A 20,587-nucleotide genomic window follows, 5' to 3' on the forward strand; every position below is an offset into this window, starting at 1 on the left:
CTGGATAGAAGTTTTTAAGACTTTTTTTTGCAAAAATAAGAATGCAAAGGTCATTTGCAAAATCGTTGGAGTACATGCTTGCAACCAAAAAAAGTCATGACCTTGTTTACTTCAAAAATTTTTGCAAAATAGGAATAGTAATACTTTCATTTGTATTTGACAAATATTGTCCAATCATGGACTAACTAGGTTTAAAATATTCGTCTTGCAAATTACAGATAAACCGTGTAATTAGTTATTTTTTATCTATATTTAGTGCTCTATATATACCGCAAGATTCGATGTAACGTAGAATATAAAAAATTTTACAAAATATTTTAGAAACTAAACAATGCCTACGTGCACGTCTCGGAGAGAAGCAGCGGTTGCGTTCACCTGACCCGATCGCACCGGCAAACCTGACCGGCTGATCGCGGTCCGACACGAGAACGCGAACCGCCCAGGACCCGTGCCCCAAGCGTACTCCTCACCGGAACGATGCAAGATCCAACGGCACATACCACCCCAAAGCCGTCTCCGCAATCCGCACCCTAGGCCTAGGGCACCCAAAACCCGAGCCGTCGTCCCCACCCCAGGTTGCCAATCCGCGCGCAGCCAGCCCAAACCCTTCCTACCCCAGACGGGCGACGGCGATGGCCGCCGCGACAGAGAAGACGGCCGAGGACATCCGCCGCGAGCTCCAGGAGCTCCAGCGCCAGCACCGCGAGGTACATCTCTTTCTCTGTCCAGCGCATCTCGAAGCCCCAAGTCCCCGGGCCGTCTGCCCTGACCCGACCCCTTTCTCGTGCCCCCTCGCAGATCACCGAGCGCCTGCGCGACCCCCGTGGCCTTCGCCGCGGCGCCCCCGGCCCTGGTCCTGGACCTGGGGGGGCCCGCCCGCTCCGCGGCTTCGTGAGACCCGTACGCTTCTCACCTGCGCCTCCCCTCGTTTTGCTGAATCTATTTGTGTGCCTAACACTTTTTTTTCATCAATGTTTGTGATGTAGCCTGTGGGTGCGGAATCGGGGGATCAGCCTCCGCAGAAGCGTCGGCTTCTATCGGCCGTAGTTAAGGTATCTTCTTTTCCTTCTTCTTTAATCTCAGTTCTGTTTGCACAATTTGTAATGGCCTGGTTTGTTGAATTGAAACCCTAAAATTATGTCTTGTTGCTTGAATTTACAAATGGAGGTGGATGGCGCTGAAAATAATAATAATGAGGAAGGCACAAAGGATGTAGATGTGGAGGGGCACGAGCCAAGTTCAGGTGTCACTGAAGGCAGTGACAGGAGGGGTTTCAACAATGGTGGGTTCAGAAGGGATGGTAACCTGAGGATGCAGAGGAGGGTGGTGAGTACTGATTAGAGCAAAGTGTGGATGTGTTGTGATTTTGCTATTCATTGGGTATCATATGTGCTTTTGTGGAGCTTATCTTGTTTCGTTTGGTTATAGGACTATAATTCGCTGCCAGAGCCAGCTCCAAGGGAGCTTCCCAGGAATGAAGACCCGAATTTGGTGAGAAGGAATAAGAGGATGCTGGGGCAGCTTCTTGTCGGTACATTAGAGGTAAAGCAACCTCTGTGCATAATGGTGAATCTGTAGTCCTGCAAGAACACATATTGACCTAATGTGGCAGTTCATTTCTATTTCTGTCTCTAGTATTCCTTGAAAACAGTTCATTACTTGCCCTGTTGGCCAACATTAACAAACGTACCAGCTGAGTATCGACTTAACAAAATACTAAATCCATTTAGTCTCTTGTTCCCACAATGTTACATTTATTCTTCCGAATTTGGCTGGCAATGATATGTACTTATTCCAATCTAAGCAACTTTGTTGACATGTTGCTGCCTAGCATTATTTTATATAGCACAGCTGGCCCATTTTCCAGGATTGCCAATCTTTGGATGTTGGTTGTGCCAGTACCATTGCTTGCTCAACTGTCTGGATGTGTACATCACTGTTTGTAATAATTTTGTTTATCTTATTCTACTCATGATTGCAATGCAGAAATTTCAACAAGAGGATAAAAAGTTATCCAACTCTGAGGCTTTTCTGCGCAGATCAGAGACTCAGCGAAAGGTTTGCTCACCTTTCCCATGCATATCTCAAAAGTTAACGACTGGAATTCAGTAGGGGCTGCTTCTACCATGTAATAAGTGCTTTTGTATTGTGATTTTCGTATGTGCATAATCTATAATAACACATTTGGTGTTCCTATGGGCACAGCTTCTACTTGTGAAATTTTATACAGAATGCATCTGGCATTTGCTTCTGAAAAAGCAAAAATGATTTAACACATAATATCTTACAGGATAACAGGATTGCCTTTTTTTTATGTTGAAAATCATTCGTGCTATGGAATAACAAAGAAGGAACTTGTTAAAGAATGGGACCTCATATTCTGCATGCTCCATACTTGGGTATACTTAGGCAATGCATCATGGAAAAAAATCTAATAATTGTGATTGTACCTACATAGAGAGCACACAGTCAGATAATATTTAGTATTTCCGAGGAATTCAGTGTTTTCTTTAAGTTGTCGCATCTCACATATTTAACTAGATGTTAGAGATTGACACTATTTGGATCACTAAATTCCTTGTAAACATATCATGGATACTGAAATAATTGTTTGGTTTTAGGCTGAGCAAAAGGTTCGTGAAGAAAGTGAAAGGTTGCGACAGCAGGAACGTGAGCAAATTGCAGAGAAGCGTAAGCGTGATATGGTAAGTTCATGACTTGTATTCATCTGTTACAACTACACATTTCAATTGATATTTACTCTGCAATCATTAAATCCTTCATGCTCTTTTTTAGACACTTCGCGCACGTGTAGCCGCTAAGGCAGAAGAAAAGAGGTTGGAGCTGTTGTACATTCAATGGACTGAGCATCATAAAAGGCTGTCCAATTTCTTAAGGTAACTTTGCTGCTTTGCATCATTCTACACTTTGATTTAGACCCAAAAATTGGAATCCTCATTTTCTTCACTTGAGCTGTTTCACATGCTTATGTAGTTATTATTCTACTTTCTTGTTTGATGGATCTGTTATTTTCTGCATTCTGCAGGTTATTTTTATTTCTGGTCCAAAAGTGTCCATATTGACAATTAAATTGAGGGAAGATACGTTCTAATTGTATGCAGACTTGATGTTTGATGACTATTAGTGTAATCTATTTACAGTGTATACTGACAAACAATATTTGTTCCATGTTTGACTCCAATCTCATTGTCTCCTTATGTTTGGCAGGACAAAAACTGAACCACCTATTTACTACATGCCAACTAAACCAATTATTGATGATCCGGCCATTGTTGAGCAGAACAAGGAAGTGGTACATCCTAGTATCCTGCTCAAGAACTTAACTTTTGCATACTCATGTACTTGTTCCTGTTTCAAGAACCATTGTTTTTGTTGATGAATCTAACTTGTGAAAAACACTACAGGCATTCGAAGAATGGAAGTCTATGCGCAGGGCTGAGCTGACTCAGTTCCAAAAGCAAGTGGAGGAGCAATATCTTTCAAATGTGGAGAGGCAGTTGGAGAAGATCCAGAATGCCCGGAATGCTCGGAAGGCGAATGGGCCTGCTAACATGCAAGAAATGGACAAGGAGCTGGACACACACAGGGCGGAGCATGGTCCAAAGACTCGGCGAGTTCCTGAGGAGGGTGGCAATGACGATGACGAAGATGCAGAGGACATGGCTGCGGAAGATGAGCTGATGGATGAAGTTCTGGGCATCAACGATGGAATCAATGAGGACCCATCCAAGCCGTCCGAAGAAGCCACTACTGAAGGCGGTGGGCCTGCACCCGAGGAAGCACAATAGCATTCTTTTTCACACAAGCTAGGCACACATAGGCGTACCATTCCGTATGCTTAGTTGCCGTCTTGTTGGGAACTGCTTGTACGTGTATTTTTGTTAGACGTTCCCCACTGGTTAGGCTGTGTTTTAATATTGCTGTTTTGGCTTTTTGATGTTGAGATCGTACTACTTTCGATTATTATATTATCTTATAATTGTTGTAAACATACTATACTTTTTGTCAAAAAAAAAAACATACAATACTTGTTACCTTGATTTGGTCGTTGGTGGCGTCAGACGTTTATTGCCAGCAGGTTCTGCTCTTCACCCTGTGGCCTAGTTCTAAAAAAATTTCAAGATTCCACATCACATTGAATCTTACAGCATATATATGGAGTATTAAATTTAGATAAAAATAAAAACTAATTACACAGTTTGCTTGTAAATTGCGAGATAAATTTTTTGACCCTAATTAGTCTATGATTGAACAATATTTACCATAAACAAACGAAAGTGCTACAGTACTCAAAATTTTTGACTCTGTTTAAATTGGAGATGAAATTTTTTTTGGATGTCACATCGGATGTGTCGGAAGGATGTCGGGAGGGGTTTTTAGAAACTAATAAAAAAATAAATTACATAGCTCGTCAGGAAACTGCAAGACAAATCTATTAAGTATAATTAATCTGTCATTAGCACATGTAGGTTACTGTAGCACTTAAGGCTAATCATGGAGTAACTAGGCTTAAAAGATTCGTCTTGTGATTTTAAACCAAACTGTGTAATTAGTTTATTTTTTATGTACATTTAATGTTTCATGCATGTGTCCAAAGAGTTGATGTGATGGATGAAAAAATTTTGGGTGGCAAACTAAACAGGGCCTAACTAAACAAGGCCTGTGCTGCTGCCACTGTTGCTAGCGCAGCTGCATGTTCTCTCTCGAAACAGCTGTCGTTAGTTCTTCACTTTGTTTTAGTTGCGAAAACTTTTTCAATTTCGCTATCGTAGCATTTTTATTTTTATTTGACAAATATTGTCCAATCAATGGAGTAACTATATCTATATTTAATACTTCATACATGTGCCGTAAGATTTGATGTGACGGAGAATTTTAAAAAGTTTTTGGTTTTTGATGGAAACTAAGGCCTAGTTCAATTGGTGAAATTTTTTGGATTTCGCTACTGGAGCACTTTCATTTATTTGTGACAAATATTGTCTAATTATAGACTAACTAGAGTCAAAAGATTCATCTCGCGATTTACAGGCAAACTGTGTAATTAGTTTTTGTTTTCGTCTATATTTGATGCTTCATGCATATGCCGCAAGATTTGATGTGACGAAGAATCTTGAAAATTTTTGCGAACTAAACAAGGCCTAAGGCCTTGTTCAGTTCCCAAAATTTTGGGTTTTTGGACATTGTAACATTTTCGTTTTTATTTGATAAATATTATCCAATTATAGATTAATTAAGCTCAAAAGATTCATCTCACGATTTACAGGTGTATAATTAGTTTTTGTTTTTATCTATATTTAATGATTCATGTATGTGCCGCAAGATTCGATGTGACGGAAAATCTTGAAATTTTTTAGAAACTAAACAAGGCCTAAACAAGGCCCTTGTGTGCGAATGCACAGGTTGGCAGCTAGATACTCAGATGGGCAATACAACAATAATGCAAAAACTCGCCCCCGCACGACTGCACCAATCACTGCTGGAATGCTGGATCCATTTATATTAGCACCTGCCTACCACACCACTTGTTGATCAGTGCCGTTTTTCTCTCTTCTTGCCAAATAAACGTGTAGGCAAGAGAAGGCTTCCTTCGGTTCTGGCTCTGTTTGGCTCGTTTGAAAAAAAAAGTTGCGAGAGAAAAACATTGTTGCATACCTAGTAGTACTGATAAGTTCAAGTGAACATGGTTGTCGACTTCTAACTCCTGTACTGTAGCGCGGTTTCGAGGAGTCTGGCCACTAACCCTCTGTGGAATCTACCATCGACCGTAAACTCTTTATTCTCTGTTGAATCCACATCGACCGTAAACTCTTATTGTTCAGTTGTCTGTTGCCTTGTTTAGTTCGTAAAAATTTTCAAGATTCCCCGTCACATCGAATCTTTGGTCGCATGCATGAAGATTTAAATATAGACGAAAATAAAAACTAATTGTACAGTTTATCTGTAATTTGTTAGATGAATCTTTTGAGCCTAGTTACTCTATGATTGGACAATGTTTGTCAAATAAAAACGAAAGCGCCATTTGAGAGTATGCATCGTACATGAATCATGAATGCTGGATGTGTGGTCATCAGTGGTAACTGAAACACCGCGTTTATGGCCATTCTAAAATTATGTGCACCATTTGCAATGTTTTGCCGGGCAGAGGTGAACCACCGCTTGACAAGAAGCAAAGCCAACAAAAAGAACATGACAGCCCAGGTAAATACTTGCTCTCTATGTTCCAAATCATAAGATGTTTTGATTTTTTTTTTTTTTACTTTTAGCGTATATCTAAGTGCAAAACAAAAACTATATATCTAGAAAAACCAAAACATCATATAATTTGAAATAGAGAGAGATTAACAAATAACACTTACAGGTGCGTAGAAGCCAGCGTGAATAATTGAGAACATGTTAGCTTTTTACAAGAAAAAATGAGGGCAGAAGTGCTACAATGTATTATTTATTATGTCTACTCAGTCTTGTTCAGGGAAAACACTCTCAAGGAACTTTACAAATCGTTTTGAGTACGAATTCGGATCAACAGCTGATATTGAAAGGGGATCGAACTTGAGTGATTTGACTGCATGCTCGACCCTTTTTGACATATTGTACTCCTGTAATATGTCTATAATACCAAGGTAAAGAACAACATCGTACTCCTCAATGGTATTTGGGTTTTCAAGTTCCGTGTTCATGTACTCATGCACTTTCCGGGCTCGAGCTGGCATATTCACCCCTAACTGCACACGAAACCTGAAAGCACGATACAGAATACATACAGATGAATCAGCAACATAATTCATCTTGTGTAAGGTGCAAGAATGCAGAATTCATCTTCCTCAGGACTAATAACTACCCAAGTAATTTGACCATCATGTTTTTCATTTAAATCAGCCATGACATTTTAGAGTTAACGGACAGTCTGAGTTCCGGTTGGCTAGTGGAACATTTAAATCAGCCATGACATTTTAGAGTTAACGGACAGCCATGACATTTTAGAGTTAACGGACAGTCTGAGTTCCGGTTGGCTAGTGGAAAGTTTCTCCCCTCTGCCAGTAAACCCCAGGAGACTCCCTAATTTAATATAGTAATATGTGTTCTAGTATTGCATTGCAGCATCTATGGTGCAAAGCCAGATCATCAAATGTTTTGGCAAAACTGAAGAAAATGTACCGTCCAGTGCCTGGTAAAACAAGATCAACTTCTTCATAACCAGCTTCCGATGCTCTAACCATGCTTCCTCTTATGTGGGAACCACCAACTGTAGTGCCTGGCTCATGAGCAACAAGCAAAAATCCCTTCCAGGAACTTTTTTCCTCATATTGCAACAGTTCACTATCTGGTCAAGGCAAAAAGAAGCAGTTTATTACTAGGCAACACAGTCAAAAGCTGAAGGTAAGCAACCAGTTATTCAATGCCCAATTGCTGATAGAATAGAACTCACACCATAGAGTGTAAAGGAACATAGCATAAATATAAGGGAAAGTTTGTTTATAGCGCTCGGGTGAACCAGTTTTCCTTGGAAATTCTGCTCTATATTTCACTCTTACATTACCTATATTTTTGTTGTGACCCCCCCTTTTTTTTTGCCATTTTTGTATCAGCAGGCGTAAGTTGGCTGTGATACCATTTTCAAAATATCGAGTATCATTTTTAGTAGTGTGAATAGCACTGATACTTAAGATGGTCATTTTGTTTTTAAAAGGATATCATGGTCATAGCAATAGTGTTTTGTCATGATTTGTTCAGTTATAAGAGAAAAGTACACCAAAAAAATGAAACCAGCTTAAGGTTGGGTTCATGCAATGTTACAATTACAATGAATACTATACCTGGAATTCCGCATCTTTCAAGACTGCTCTGATGTGATGAAGATGTCTTCAGGTGATAAGGAGCTCTAAAATGGATCCCCAAGAGCATGCTATAATCAATGATAGACTGGGATTCCAAGAACATACAATCAAGTGATATTTGCCTGAAAATGGTCCGCAGAAACGTTTAGAAGCCACCACTTATCAAACCATATGGGAGTATAAAACATTTGATAGGCACTGATCTTGGCCTAAAGTAGAAATCTATCACAAGTCTATTACTATCTACAGTTCGTATTTATTATTAATTTTACTTTCTTGTATTTTTTTGTGAGAGTACTTCTGACTTCATAAATAATGTCAGATACTTTCTGTAAAAAAAGGGTCACTGAAGATTAGTAGAAATACAAGTATATACTACCAGAAAAAGGTGTTTAGAAAAACAAAGGGAGCAATTGATCATCAGCTTACCTGAAAAGTGCGTCCCGCCATGGTTTATCCACATGAAAAACATATGAAAGGTCAAGGTCCTTCAGTGTTGTGTTCTCATTTATATTTTGCTTTTTTGTTGATCGGCCTTGTGTAGAACCCTTCAAGTCATACTTACGATGAATTCGCAGCTCAGTGCAGAACATATTTCCCATCACAACAAAGCGAACCTGTACAAAACATAAGAAAACTATCACATATGACATGCATTTACAGACTAAATAAGAATAATGCAACAAGAATGTGATTGTGCACCTTTCTGCCACCTTTCAGAGTAATCCTGTGCACGCCAAAGAATTTTGTAATGAGCGTATTATCATAAGCTCTGACATGACTGTAATATTTTGGAAGCATCTTCAACAGTATCTGCAGCATGTATTACATCAAACCAATCTGCAGTAGGCATAACTTATCACTCAACAACCGTATAAATTATTTTTATCCTATGATTTTTTTATATGAATGTTAACTAATATTAGGACCATAAATCTTATGAGCAACAAAAAATTCCGGGCTGTAAATTTATCAACTCATCCACAGACTAAGAACAAGTAAAACATCACTTCAGAAAAAAAAAGAACAAGTAAAACACAACACACTCATAGAAAGCCTTTGAGGCGATACCTTCAGCTCAGCTTTTCTCAAGGTTTTTATGACAAAACGTTCATCCTGTGAAAGATAGAAAATACTGCCACTTTTCCCGGGTGAAGAAAGCTCTTTCAGACTGTCATCACCACATATGGACATCATGTAATCTGCAGCATCAATGTGGAACATTTCTCGAAGATTCCTGAAATCAATGAGTCAATTAGCTACAATAAAAGGATGAATTGAAGAATCTGTAGACTAATCCAAGCCAGTGTGAATTCCTTGATAATATGTATGATCTCTTATTAATTGTTGAGCTATAACCAATTAAACAATATTTAAATAGGAAAAACAGTAAAACAGATAAACATGACTTTCAGGAAAAAAAATCAAGTTGAGGCTTTGAGCGATGCTGTTATGGTTATGGCAGATTCATTCTAAATCAAACAAACTGATTCAGAGGTGATCATAAGAATCTTGCTAGTTTCTAATTTATTCTGAGGTACAATCTTCTGCAAGTAAAAACATAGGCAATCTAACCATCACATTAGCTACTCTCTTGTTAAACAAATCAGCCACGTCACATTTGTTCAGTTGATACTTGAATACTTGATATCTTCTATAGTTAATTAGACGGGTGAATCATAATATACCAACATAGTTAATTAGATATAGATGAACCATAGTTTTAATATCACAGTCAATTAGCGATATGCATTTAGCACTAACAAAACAATATGCATTCAACAGAAAGTATGAAAATGCTAAATTCTTATACAATTAGCGATCAGGAAAGAAACATACCGGAAAACCATAGGGCAATAATCCTTCCAAAAGAAATTGACAGAGTGGTGTGGAGGCGTATACTGCGAGCCTTCAGTAGGGAAGTACATTCTTATCCGTGCTCGAGGTCCAAAATCATTTGAACGAACTTCGCGCAAAGGCACAGGGGTGATTTTACCTACTGTATACCTGGATAGCAACATCATGGGGTGGTTAGAAAGGATTGTGCATAGCTGAATAGCAATAGGGAACTAGTTACTGGAGTGTGAACATTAGATTAATTTACTGAGGTATACCATGTTTGAATTTAGTATAGTTATACAATTCCCTAAATAGATTTTTTTTAACACAATGGCAAGAGCTCTGCCTTTCAAAGTTTCAATTAAGTAGAATGGATTGACCTGGTTTATAAGGAAAACCAGGCCTGAAAACCATACAGACGCGTGGTTTATCAGATGGAAAACCGGCAAAACCCCCACTACGATAGCCCAGACGACAATCCCTAGGCAACCCACTTACACAACAATGACACCCGACGAAGCCCACCACATGTCATTGTTGCCGAGCCTACCATAAGCAGCTCCGACTTCCCACGGTGAACATCAGCCAGGGACCCTGACATGCCGTCACATATTTGCAACAAGCCCTGACCTCCCAAGAAGTGAACGCTGTGTGTCATCGTTGCCGAGCTTTGTTGCACCCAAAACAAAACAGCTCCGAGATATCACAGGGACAAACAAACAATATAGTAAATTTAGGAGATATAAGGGTGTGTATGCAAACCCATGCCCCAAAGAGGAGCTAAGGATCATTAGTCTCTCAAAACCATGACGTATACCGTTGCAGGCAGAGGATCTAAGAATTGGCTTGGTGGGGAAAGAAAAGTTCCTGACTCCAAAGCAATCCAGGATTTAGCTCCAAGAGAATAAGAAAAGTAAAAGTAGCACCTCTGTGTCATGCTGGGGACATGATAAATGGGGCTGAGTGTTGTTGTGAAGAAACCTATTACTTGATTTAGTATGGGAACCATCGTTCACTTTTTGAGGAGCTACGGATTCACCAAATTTTGCTAAGCTTGGGTTTACTACTGGACACTTCCTACATGGCCTTTTCAGATCTGGAACCGCGTACATGCCCTAAGAGTTTGGAGTACAATTAGTACAGGCAGTGTCAGAAATATGCCATGACAACTATTTCTGTATGTGGATAGTGGCTCATGATATAACATCTCAAATTTTCATCCTAAGGAAAGAAAATCATATTTTTAGCATATCAAAATTATTCTTGAAAAGAGACTCTTTCACTTGTCATTCAAATAATGGGAGGTTTCAAAACAACTTTTTTTATGCAATAGGTTAAACAAAACTTTCACTACCCACTGCTAATAATTCTTACATAAGTAATACTTAGCACAAATAATGTGAGTTCTGTGTCTGAATGATATGCATATGCTTCTTTCAGATGTAGCATATCTGTGTGGAGAGTACAACTGTCCTAAATAGATACACAGTATAAATGTAATGATACAGAAAAAGAGAACAACTACAAGAATCTATTCTTGACAAAAATGAATTAAGATGACATATAGTGGAAGATATCAATACAATTAAGCACTTACCTAATGCCAAGTTGCAAATCAAGCATTAGGTAATAGCTCCTGTGGCCTTTGAAAATAGTCTCCATGGGCCCTCCAGCTTGCTTTTGCCAGGTATGCTCCTGTGTTTTACCACTATCCAGCATTCCGGAATCATGGCATTTTGGCTTTTCCGAGATAAGTACTCCTTGTACATACTCTCTTTCATAAACCAATACTTTATCAACTCCACTATCTTGGACACAATTATCAGTTGCCAAGGGCTCAGTAGATGAATCTTGTGACAAATTATTTCCAGAATTATCATCAAAAACTGGTGTGGTGCCATTTGAAATACGTCTGGGCCAATGGAAAAGGCTGTGTAGTCTCCATGTGTTGCAAAGTTTTTGGAATAAAAATAATAAGCCACTATTAATATTTTCATTACCAGAGCTCGAAGAACTTGAAATATCGTGATCAGATACACACTCGGACACTTCAAGGTTACAAGGCATTTTACTTCCTGGTTGATAAAACATGCCATGTCCGTCCTTGAGTCCTCTGTCCCATGTACCAATGTAACATGCCCCTGATGCATATTTACAAAAACCTTTTCCATGAGCCAGTCCATTAAGCCAATTACAGTCAAGAGTATCGCCATTTGTCCATTGCATCACTCCTCTGCCATTCATTTTACCAGATTTCCATCCTCCAATGTAGATGTTGCCATCAACCCATGTATATTTACCAAATCCATCTGGCAAGCCCTCGTTCCATAAACCTTCGTAAGTATCACCATTGGCATAAACCATTGTGCCCATTCCATGTTTTTTGTTCATCCTCCAAGAACCTTTATAAACAGATCCATCAACTCCTTTGAAAGTGCCTGTTCCATCAATGAAACCTCCACAGAGATCTCCATCATATGAAGCGCCTGAAGGCCACTGAATTACTCCTCTACCACTCATCTTGCTTGTATCCCACTCGCCATAATAAAGAGTTCCATCTGTCCACATATACTTTCCAAATCCATGAGGAACTAAACCAGCAAAGTTGCCAACATAGATGTCACCATTTGGAAGGGTATCCCCCCTAAACAGAAAGACAAGATAAGGCTACCAGCACTCACAATTTATATTAAAATGTCTATATAGTAGTGCCTCCAAGATTTCTGACAACTACGTAAATTGCAAAAGATTTCTTTAAACAAAAATCTTGAAGTCTCACAGTTAGCACAGCAGCGGGTAGGCTTTAAAAAAAACACTGAAGAGCCTTCCAGTAGTCATTAGAACTAGAACAAATGAAACGGCATGTTTCCCAGTAAAGATGAGATAAGCACACCTCTGGGTGTTCCCTGCGCTTGTCTCTGGACTGGCCATGCCAAGGTTTACCAGGACGGCTCAAAAACCACAAAATTCATTCAGCAAGATCTGAAACAAGATTGAAAAGGCTGTTAACTTGTTATACCCGATGGGCTGAAAATAAACGCTCACTGAAATGAAATATAGGCTTGATCCCAACAAGATTTACTCCTGATGGATTTCCACTGGAATTAACCCTCGTGCCAGATTTCCTCCCCTGAATCATTACCATGATTCCATGAAAGTAACTTCAAATATATTATAGATCATGGAATACAAATAAAAAGCATGGCCTTGAACACAAAATTTCAGCGAGCAGGGCACGTGGTGGGTCTCCCTTCAGTAGAAACTGACAAGTGACAACTCATGAACTGAAAATACATTTCTATCTCTACATGTAGAAGATGCTTTTGAAAAGCCACTTTAATCACGTATAGCTTCGAAACTTGTAAAAACTGCTCGAATTCCACCAATCCTATAGGATTGCTTGAATTCCAGCGCAACTGGCTGCTCAGCCCAGGCAAGAGCATCTCTAAGAAAAGCGAAGCAAGCAACCATGGACAGGTCTCACAAGCATCATACCTCATAAGCAGCAGCCGGAGCTCATCGCCACCGAAGGAGATGGCGTGGAGCCAACCACGTATCCATCCAACGCTCGGGACTTAGGAAGAGGATCACAGCTCCAGGTGAAGAACAGAAGAGAGAGGAGGGAGGGAGGGAGGGAGGGAGGGACGGGAGCCGGAGAGGAGGGGAAAGGGAGCAGGAGATCGAAGGGGACAGAGAGGCAGGGCGAAGGGGACTGGGGCCCGGTGGGGGAGGGAAGGGGAGGAGAAGGACGGGAACCACCACCACGTTGCCCCCCGCTAGTGGCCGAGCTGGCGCCGACCAATCCCAGCGCGCGCCACGCCCCCACCCGGCCCCCGAGATTTTTTTCTCTCTCCTCCGTTTCCCTCGTTCCCCCGTGGCCTGACGCCGAAACTCCCCGCCATTGGGGTAAATTCCCTCGGTATCTCGGCCTTTCGGCGGCGGCGGCGGCGGCGTCGAGTCGATCATGGAAAGCGACGGGACGGAGGCGCGGGCGGCTCGATCCGCCTGCCAGGTGGGGAAAGTGTTGGCAGCGCGGGCGTGCGGTGCCGAGCGGCGGCCGTGCGGGGGTGAGCCGTGCGCAGACGAGAGGATTCCCCGTCCCGTGCTTTTACTGTGTCCGGGGCTCCGGCAATGCGCATGTGGGCGGTCGCGGCAGCGCGGGGCGGGGTGGGCGGCGGTGAGCCGTGAGCCCGTGAACGACCCGAGCCCGCGCGGACGAGAGGATTCCCGTGCGCGCATGTGGGCGGGCGGGGGCCCGGTCACTTTCGGCGGCGCGCAGTTGTTCGCTTGCGTCGAAGGAGGTCGGAGCATTTTTTTTTTTTCCTTTCTTTTTCTTGTTGCTGGCGGCTTGGCTTGGAGTTGCCGGTGGGCGTGCGAGCGAGTTCGGTCACGGCGGCAGCGGCGGCGGCGGCGGGAGACGGCGACGGGGAATTTAATCGGGGAATGTGATTCGGAGAGTTGATGATGGCCATATGAGTAATTGAGTATTCCTCGGAGATTATCTTTCTTGGCACAGGAGAGCGACGTAGGATTCCTTGAACAATTCCTGTTTTTATCTCGGGGCGCTGACCCATTAGACCACGTTTCTTACGGAGACATGAAAAATGGTTCACTTCGACGGTGGAAAAAGGTATAAAGGCGTTTGAGACTGTTTCATAGATTTTATCATGGAGTAGCTTCATAAAAGATAGCACCTCATTTAGATACTCTCATAAATCTATTCTTTTTTCTCAAAGGAGCTTAAAAACATGAAGCGAAGTAGTCCTAAGCATCCTCTAAATTCTAAGGTACAGTTATTTCATTTTTTTGACAAAGTATCTCAAGTTTGATCAAAATTATAAAAAAAATATAAAGTTTTATAATATCAAATAGATATACGATGAAAATATAATAAATAAATAGTTTATTGATATTTATTTAGTATCCTAAAATATTATTATTTTATTATATAAATTTAGTTCAACTCGAGAAGCTTTGACTTTTTAAGAATATTGAATGACTTATAATTTAAGATATACAACTATACAAGCACTCGAGGTCTATCATTGAAACGACCTAGATTTTTCCGCAAGGGGAAAAATCCACAGATTCGAATTATAATGTGATAATTCAGAAATTGAGCCATCACATTATCATATAACAGCTGTTATCATAGTCATACATCGTGAAAAACAAGATTACAACACATTTACTTTACAACTCTTGGTCAACAAGCCTATTACATCGTTTTTCTAGCGGAAACACACGCGAGGCTTTATCAGAGTCGATGTAGCGCGTCAGCGGTGAAGGCTCCTCCTTCACGAGTAATCATCAGAGTCGGCGTAGTTTATCAGCGGGCGTAGCCTTCATCTTCGAACCAAACTTGAGCGCAGGAACGAGACCACCTAATCCTTCTATTCTCCGTAGTTATCGTCATAGGCCATGTTCAAACCTGCTAAACAACTTTCAGTACGATTTGTACTGGACACTGGCTCCCACCCTATGCTTTTGCGTAAGCTTTGTGGTAAGTGGAATGCAAAGGGGTGATTCAAGAGGCCTACATATATGGCTGTAGTTTTTCCTATGCAAGTTCATCAGTATTTTATAATAATAATTCATCAAGTTTTAATCCATCTCATCCACACATCCATCCATCCACCCTATCACACACATCTCACCACACTTTCACTCTCTAGGCGGCAAGTACGACTCCCGCTCGTGCCTTGCCTCAACGGCCAACGCCGGATCCAACACAAACCCAGGGAAAGGTAGAAAGGACTCCTCTCACTAGTCAAGTGAAGCTGTACTTAGGAAAGGTCCATAGCCGACGAATCGGCATATGTATCGATCGATCAACCAAACTCTGCAGAGGTTTACACTAACCACAAGATCACCATCATCGACGGTGGCCCCCGTCTAGGCTGATTTCGAGCTGCCTCCCAACTAAATACGATGCCACCCTACCACTCAGAACTGGGGCCATACCGGAGTACCACCGGCATGCTGAGACTGTGAGGCATAGTGCCGGGCCCCAAAAGGTCACTACGCTGTCTTAGGAGGGTGTGGGTCCTCATGCCCGTACCTCCCTACACTATCCGCTAACAACCTAGTAGTAGTGGCACCGCACTAGCTGGTCGTACATCTGTCCCGCACCATAATAAGGCGAGTGGCGTGTAAGGTGTTGATATTTGGTAACGCAATAAGGAAATGATCCGCAAGCGCGCGGATATCGGTGAGCATTTCACCCGGGAGGTTATCCAGAGTTATCGTATTTATATTTTTACCACTGGGAGAAAGGGTGCATCTGACTAACCAAATCTATTGCTACTATCCCTTTAGGCTACAAAGAATGTCTCTCGATGTGAGTGATGTATAGAGAAGACTGCAACCTTAGTCTCGTTCTAACCTTGGTAAGGATGATCTACTGTTCTATTGGGGAGGCTCACGGAATCTAGACAACACAAAGGATGTTCGACCCGCACCTATAACCCTACCCGTCCTGCTAACGAGATGTGATCTGCAAAGGTAACTCGGAAATGTCACGTTCCTCGCTACTACCACGGTCCAGCTAGTCAGGGGATATCTATGAGTACCCTAGCCTAAACACCACGTTTACGCTAACAAGTGATTACTCTAATACTCAACCGGAAGAGGATTAAAGTAAACTCATAAACCAAAGAACAATAAAACAAGAACCTACTAGTATTTAGAAGTCGAATTACTGAAGAATCTTAGGAGCAAGCCTCGGGTTAGGAGACTTGATCCCGTAGGTACAACTCGGAGTAGACACCGACAGGCCGGCCTTCCTCCGATCCACACCTCCACTCTATCTCTCTCAATCTAGTAGAAACTAGAAGATCTATTTCTACTTTACATTGGTTGCTAAGCCTAAAAAGAAATATTATTTAGAGAAGAGGTTTTCCTTCGAGGGCACCCCTCAATCTCTATGATAATTTCTTGTCTCCTCCAGAGCCAGAGGGGGTCTCCTTATATAGTCCTCCCCTTCTGTGCGTTTTTGGGTCGATAGGCGAGGTGGTACTATGTTATTCTGGATCCAATAGGTCGGTGGAACGTCGTGTGCGAAGAGAGTCCGGAACGGAGTCCAGAGGGGGGCGGGCGCCCAGGTCCTCAGGGCGGGCGCCCTGGGCCTGGCCCCTTTCGGGCTCCGCTTTCTTCCCGTGGCTTCTGGAGTCTTCTAGATGGTAGAAAATTGCGCGGTGGGTTGATATCTCTATGTAATCCCGACATGTGGGCCTTTCTTCCTTATTTCCTGATAACCCCCTGCAGAAATAGACAAACACCAAAACTCGTGGAATTCTGTCAGATAAAACCCTAAGTCTAGATGTTGATTTCATTTGGATACTTTTCTTTGTTTATTTGATAATTAAATTTGATACTTAAGGACCGTCAACATAAGGCTTCCTAAGACCCGGTCCACAGAACATCTCAGTCCTTAGGGTGTCCAAACAGGACATCTTCACGAGGGGCCAACCGATGCCCCGCTCGACGGGACATCCGATTAACCCATGCTAAACAGCACCTCCCATCTCGGCGCTTCGTCCCACGAAGACACTCCACTCCGGGACCTCTCCCTGTCACATGTACCCGCCACAGGTAACTCTCATAGAGAACACCCAGGTAGCGTCCTCGGGCAAGACTTGTCCCAAGACTCGTCGTAGATCCTGCTCGGTCGACTCGACCCTCACCACACACCCAAGACGCACGCCAAGATCTCCCCTGTAACAGAACCGACCAAATTATAAGAGATTAAGCCTGATAGTGACCATTTGCGTAGTCGAACTATCACGCTTAAGCCCATATAATCCCGGTAGTCCGTGAAATCTCGAAGGATTTCAAACCACACTTCACATAACAGCCAAGATCGTAATAAGTTTAGCGGTCGCCATCCACAAGTACATCCAGATTACAACATTCATAAAATACATCGGAGTGCTTAAAGTTATTACAAACCAAGTTCTTCAAGTAGCGGAAGCTTCATAATTCGAAAATACAACACACACGATAAGTCTGGTACAGTGCCATAGTTCGGTCATTCCCACAAAAGCAAAGGAAGAGACGGAGTGACCATCGCCCTTGGTCTAGTCATCACCCATAGCTGGGTACAGACAGAGGATGCAATAACCATAATACATTTGACCATCTGCAAAACAACATGGGAATAGAACCCTGAGTACAAGAAGGTACTCAGCTAGACTTACCCGTCATAACTTAAAATAAAGACTCATCAAGGATCATGAAGGCTATATAGTGGGGTAGCTGACGACATCTTTGCAAAACCGCAGTATTTCACTAACGTAACTTACCTAAGTCTTTCTTCTTTTAATTAGCTCAAGTTGACAGTATGATTACCTATTATCTAGGTTTGCTCTTGTGCTATTACAAACAAGTGTGAGACTATGATAGAACCTCATCATAGCACTTCTTAAACCATTCATCATTATAACCCAAGTGTTCCATAGTCCTTACTACGAGGACAGGGCTCATGTCAAGTGCTCACTATCCAGGAGCGATGGCGATTCGAATCGATTTCTGACCAGCTGGCGAGTTTATTCCCCACACAAACCACACTCACTGATCAAGTGAGCTACAGGTCACCGTGTTGCACTATCCAGGACCAATTCGCGGGTTCGACAGGCACCGCCCGTACCCGAGGACCGTTCCGGCGACCGAGGTATCCAAGGTATACCAAGGTTGCGCGCCGCGCCCTCGTCGTTCTCCTCAACCATCACCAATACAGCGCGTACATCGGGCCGATTCCCGGCCCGGATAGTGCTCAGGCTTCGCGGTCGGAACGACTTATCCTTCCAGCTAAATGTGGGGCATGCGTTCAACATGACAAGAGGGCCGTCAACGATCGGTCCTTAATCGACACAGGCAGGGGCACTATGGGCAACCCACCATAAGACCCTGCCCAGTCTCCAATTACATTCCACACTCGGTTATTTCTTTCCCCAAGCAACTATTGCTTAAACAAACGGGTATCCACCTATATCTCGCAGGTGACAGGGAATCACCCGACTTCTACCGGACTAAGCAGGCTAAGCATAGACTCCGCGCCTATCTACATAGGACAAGGTGGATAAACGAGTAGGGATAACAAGGAATACATATGCAACAACGGTATCAAGCAACTCCTATTACTTATATGCAATATAGTAGAACAAGTGTAATATACTTAGTAGGTTAGCGAGACTAGGGAGACTTAGAATGCTCCGGGGCTTGCCTTTCTCAAACGTGCTGGGTCGGTGATCCGGGCACTCTTGCAGTTCCTCTCCGGGCTCTTGTACTTCCGGAGGTTCCTGCTCCTGAAGCTCCTCGGGTTCCTCGGGTCTCACTTCGTTCTCCTGCGAGCCTGTATGATGCATATATGCTCATGAGTGGAGTGCGAGATGCCCGAGTGGATGCTTATATGAGAGAGTACCAAAAGAGTCATGTTATGATGCATAGGTAATGCACTTGATCATGCTCATTACAAGGTAGTCAACATCATCCCAGAATAAACAATTGAATCAAACATCTATTATATTCTCTTCTATAATTATTTTTCAAATGACATCAGCAACCTACATGGTGCTTCAAAGATACACCAAACCTAACTCATTCCATTCCACCTATATATACAACCATTTATAGTTTTCTTTATTCATTCCTAAGCCCATTAAAAATCACATGCAACTCTGTTCATCAATAAATTCCAGAAAAATTACAGGAGACTACTAGCTAATCATAAAGTCTACTGTAAATTTTTCACAATTTTAGAAGCAAGTATCATATTTTTATCATATTTAAAACACATGAAATGAAGCACATAAAATCATACTTTGCTCAAGAGTGTCATGCTCATGATGCTTATGCTTGATGGAATGCTTATGCATGGCTTTGTTGAGGCTAAGTGCATGCTTGACACCTAGGGTGTTACAGCCCTTCCCCCCTTAGGGAAATCTCGTCCCGAGATTTTGGGTTACTAACCATTTCTTATGAAACTTTGGATAAACTGTTTTTAAGTAATCCTCTGTTTCCCAGGTGGCATCCCTATCGTCATGATGACTCCACACCACCTTATATGTTCTGACAACTTTGTTTCGGGTTACTCGCTCCTTGGTATCCACGATTCTCACTGGCTGCTCCTTATATTCCAAGTCCGCTTTTATCTTGATTCCTCGAGGTTCGATTCTTTGCTCTGGCACCTTCAAACATTTCCGTAGCTGCGACACATGAAAGACCGGAAAGATCGAGCTCATCTCCTCAGGTAACTGAATCTTATAGGCCACTGGGCCTTTCCTCTCTAGCACTTGGTACGGTCCCACATATCTGGGTGCAAGCTTACTTCGAATTCGGAAACGCTGAACTTTCTTCATTGGCGTAACCTTGAGGTACACATAGTCACCTATGTTGAATTCAAGTGGCCTTCTTCTCTTATCGGCATAACTCTTTTGTCGTGACTGTGCCGCTTGCATATGTTGCTGTATGATCTGCACCTTTTTCTCTGCTTCATTCACGAAGTCGATACCATAGTATCTTCTTTCACCAGGTTCAACCCAGTTTAAAGGAGTTCGACATCTCCGCCCATACAAAGCTTCGAACGGGGCCATCTTGATGCTCTCTTGATAACTATTATTGTAGGAGAATTCAGCCAAAGGTAACCACGATTCCCATGATCCCTTGGATGATAGCACACAGGCCCTCAGCATATCTTCTAACACTTGATTTAACCTCTCGGTTTGACCTGAAGTCTGGGGATGATACGCCGTGCTTCTTATCAGACTGGTCCCCAGGCTCTTATGCATGCGCTCCCAGAAGTGAGCAGTAAACTGCGGTCCTCTATCCGATATGATAGCTTTGGGAATACCATGCAATTTGACGATCTCAGCCATATATATATCAGCATACTC

At 42.3% G+C, this 20,587-nt stretch overlaps 2 protein-coding genes across 3 annotated transcripts; one reads left to right on the forward strand and one right to left on the reverse strand.

Moving 5' to 3' along the window:
- LOC8063414 (pinin) lies at window positions 524-4,055 on the forward strand. Its single transcript, XM_002463986.2, has 10 exons — window positions 524-707; window positions 799-900; window positions 987-1,052; window positions 1,168-1,326; window positions 1,429-1,542; window positions 1,987-2,058; window positions 2,622-2,705; window positions 2,797-2,897; window positions 3,229-3,313; window positions 3,426-4,055. The coding sequence occupies exons 1-10, from the start codon at window positions 633-635 to the stop codon at window positions 3,807-3,809; spliced, it is 1,242 nt and encodes a 413-aa protein (XP_002464031.1). The 5' UTR covers window positions 524-632; the 3' UTR covers window positions 3,810-4,055.
- On the reverse strand, window positions 6,358-13,391 carry LOC8062941 (phosphatidylinositol 4-phosphate 5-kinase 1). Of its 2 annotated transcripts, none has more exons than XM_021445753.1 (10): window positions 13,191-13,391; window positions 12,589-12,677; window positions 11,293-12,339; window positions 9,696-9,863; window positions 8,928-9,093; window positions 8,559-8,669; window positions 8,286-8,473; window positions 7,836-7,978; window positions 7,187-7,342; window positions 6,358-6,756 (listed from the first exon to the last, which is right to left on the reverse strand). In XM_021445753.1, exons 2-10 carry the CDS (start codon window positions 12,624-12,626, stop codon window positions 6,740-6,742), a joined length of 2,034 nt encoding a protein of 677 aa, XP_021301428.1. In that variant the 5' UTR covers window positions 12,627-12,677; window positions 13,191-13,391; the 3' UTR covers window positions 6,358-6,739. The 2 variants fall into 2 exon arrangements, with proteins under 2 accessions (XP_021301428.1, XP_002466607.2); XM_002466562.2 differs by having other exon boundaries at window positions 6,360-6,756; window positions 7,177-7,342; window positions 13,191-13,389.

Source organism: Sorghum bicolor, chromosome 1 (assembly GCF_000003195.3).
Source record: "Sorghum bicolor cultivar BTx623 chromosome 1, Sorghum_bicolor_NCBIv3, whole genome shotgun sequence".
NCBI lineage: Eukaryota > Viridiplantae > Streptophyta > Magnoliopsida > Poales > Poaceae > Sorghum > Sorghum bicolor.

What these genes read in the sequence shown, in the direction of transcription:
- LOC8063414 (XM_002463986.2), top strand. Translation starts at nt 633, where the DNA reads ATGGCCGCCGCGACAGAGAAGACGGCCGAGGACATCCGCCGCGAGCTC. An exon ending in TTCTTGTCGGTACATTAGAG is followed by an intron (nt 1,543 to 1,986) that starts GTAAAGCAACCT and finishes ATTGCAATGCAG; the next exon opens with AAATTTCAACAAGAGGATAA. An exon ending in TTGAGCAGAACAAGGAAGTG is followed by an intron (nt 3,314 to 3,425) that starts GTACATCCTAGT and finishes AAAACACTACAG; the next exon opens with GCATTCGAAGAATGGAAGTC.
- LOC8062941 (XM_002466562.2), bottom strand. Translation starts at nt 12,626, where the DNA reads ATGGCCAGTCCAGAGACAAGCGCAGGGAACACCCAGAG. An exon ending in AGCGCAGGGAACACCCAGAG is followed by an intron (nt 12,340 to 12,588) that starts GTGTGCTTATCT and finishes CTTTCTGTTTAG; the next exon opens with GGGGGATACCCTTCCAAATG. An exon ending in GTTTTACCAGGCACTGGACG is followed by an intron (nt 6,757 to 7,176) that starts GTACATTTTCTT and finishes TCGTGCTTTCAG; the next exon opens with GTTTCGTGTGCAGTTAGGGG.